Raw genomic sequence first — 2,267 nt, forward strand, 5'->3', positions numbered from 1 at the left:
ATAGAAGCTGCCTGGGCATGGGCACTAAACTGAATGACATCGAGGGAGGAATCAGCAGCAAAGGCCAAGACCTTAATAATTTATTAATTCCTTGGCGTAGTCTGGTATTGCCCCGAGGCACCTCTAATAGGAGGTCCTTGGACTAGAGGTGAGCAGCCCTGGTTAACACAGAAGTAGAAGTTGCGGCCCTGATAGCAGTGGAAGATGCCTCGAAGAACCGTTTGAGGGCAGTTAGCCCTTTTGTCCTCTGGTAATTTAAGGGAATCTTCTCCATCTTTAGACCAGATGGCAGATCTAACGAGAGACGACACTGGAGCGTCTACAAGTGGAATCTGTAACTTGGACATCATGTTTTGAGGGCGAGAATAGAATTTTTTTTAACAGAAAAGGGATTGGGTCTAACCGTTGCAGGTTTCGACCATTCTTCCCTAAGCACTCTCATGAATACAGATGGGAAAGGCACCTCATCACTAGCCGGGGAAGGCTCAGGGAAGGAATCTTTTATGCCCTTGGGAAGATCAGTCTCCTCTTGGTTAGGAGTCGGTGGTTTTGTATCTAACTCAAGGACTTTAATGGCCTTTTTTAATAAAATAGGAAAATCATCAGCACAAAAAAGTCTGGATGAAGAAGTCAAAGAAGGCTCAATAACTTCATCATCATCAGACCACCCTCCTTCCTCTGATTCAGACCGCCCAGGAGGCCTGTCGCCCTCGGAGTCAGAGTCCCTGGGAGGAACTAACAAAGGCTCCTTTATGGAGCGAGCCTCCCTATCGGAGGAGGGCAGGGAAGAAGAAATGGTTGCCCTAATGGCAGACAACAGGTTAGCCAACGCTGGTGGGAGTGGTTGGGCGAGACGCGGTGACGCATTGCGGCCTTACTTATGCTCCTGGAGACCTCTGAGCGAGCCGCTCCCTCCCGATTTCAGGACAGGTCGCAGCGGTCAGGTGCATTAGAGTGCAGAGATGAGGGATATCCCTCCTCTGTCTGTGCCCTGCGGCCTCTGGGCCGTGCGCCAGAAGTCCAGGCCAACTCTCTCCGCGCCGCAGGAGCCCTTGGCAGATGTCAGGAATCGCCGGACATCCCAGGGCTGTCCATCTCCTCTGTCCCACATCTAGCCTGCTCCATAGGAGAGGGGAGATAAGGGAAAGGAGAGGAAAGAAAGGTTGTTTTTTGCTTTCTTTTTTTTTAGGAGAAGAAGAGGAGAAGGGAGTCTGAAAGTAACCTGACGGAGTGAAGGCAGGAACTAGACTGGGCAACAAGGGGGATGGATTCCCAGGGTTCATGCCCAGAATTCTAGGTCCTACCTGACTGGAGCGAACAGATGGAACCAACCCTTATGAAGGATGGCTCCGCCTTCACTGCTGGAAAAGCACAAATACAAATCACATCAAAACCTTGCCTAAAGGGAAAAATTCAATGAAATATGAAATAAGATCTTGTAAGAGCCTTATAGCACTGCAAAAACTAATTTATTTTAACATGAGCTTCCATGACTCTAGTCCACCTCTTCAGACATGTGTCCAAACTTCCTCCCCATCCATTCATCTGAGGATGTGGGGACTAGAGCCCAGACATTTCTGCCAAATAAAACTTGCTAGTCTTTGTTGCCACCACACTTCCAACTACCCTGCACTACCACCGGGGGATTTCGGAAACAGTTACCCTTAGAATTGCCCTTGCCTGCATTAGCATTTTTAAACAGCACACCCTTGGGACTCTCTACATACCTTGAGGGCCTGGACATCCTCCAGACTTGGGACAAATTTGTCCTGCTCTTGGAAAATCTCCTCCCCAACATTCTCCACTGCCTCTTCATCTGTCTCCCCACAAATGGCGGTGGTCTCCTGTTTTTTGAAAAGGTGGAGGAGCGGAGTGTCTTCAGGGACCTCGGGTTCAGAAGATGTCTGGGCTGGTGGCGGTTCGTCTAGAGCAGGTGGAGCCTCCTTAGGGGATGGAGCTGGGGAAATGGGGCATGGGGGCAGTTCTTGGTGGGTCTTGGCTTCCATTGAGGAGGCCAGGCAGGGGGGAACATCTGTGGGTGAAATGCAGAAGTTTTAGTCAGTAGGAGTGCCACATTGTTTTAAAAAACTTTTCTACACTGTCTTGGATTAAAAACTGTCCCCCTTTTTGTTCACCCCTATAAAAAATCACGAAGAAAGCAAAACCAGTCATCATACCAAAATATGACCTAAACAATATTAACAGAATTTACTGACAACATAAGGAACAGATTTGCGATTCTAAGCATAATAGACCAAAAACTAGAT

General features: G+C 48.5%; 1 protein-coding gene across 1 annotated transcript in view; it reads right to left on the reverse strand.

Moving 5' to 3' along the window:
• LOC121917676 (proline-rich protein 12-like) overlaps positions 1-2,035 on the reverse strand; it is a gene marked incomplete at its 3' end in the record, with an annotated part of 14,818 nt that extends 12,783 nt beyond the window's left edge. The window contains exon 1 of the mRNA XM_042443802.1: positions 1,728-2,035. Coding sequence (XP_042299736.1) covers positions 1,728-2,006 — 279 coding nt within the window. The remainder of the gene's footprint in view (positions 1-1,727) is intronic.
• Between the last annotated feature and the right edge of the window lie 232 nt (positions 2,036-2,267).

This window comes from Sceloporus undulatus, unplaced genomic scaffold (assembly GCF_019175285.1).
Source record: "Sceloporus undulatus isolate JIND9_A2432 ecotype Alabama unplaced genomic scaffold, SceUnd_v1.1 scaffold_89, whole genome shotgun sequence".
Classification (NCBI taxonomy): domain Eukaryota; kingdom Metazoa; phylum Chordata; class Lepidosauria; order Squamata; family Phrynosomatidae; genus Sceloporus; species Sceloporus undulatus.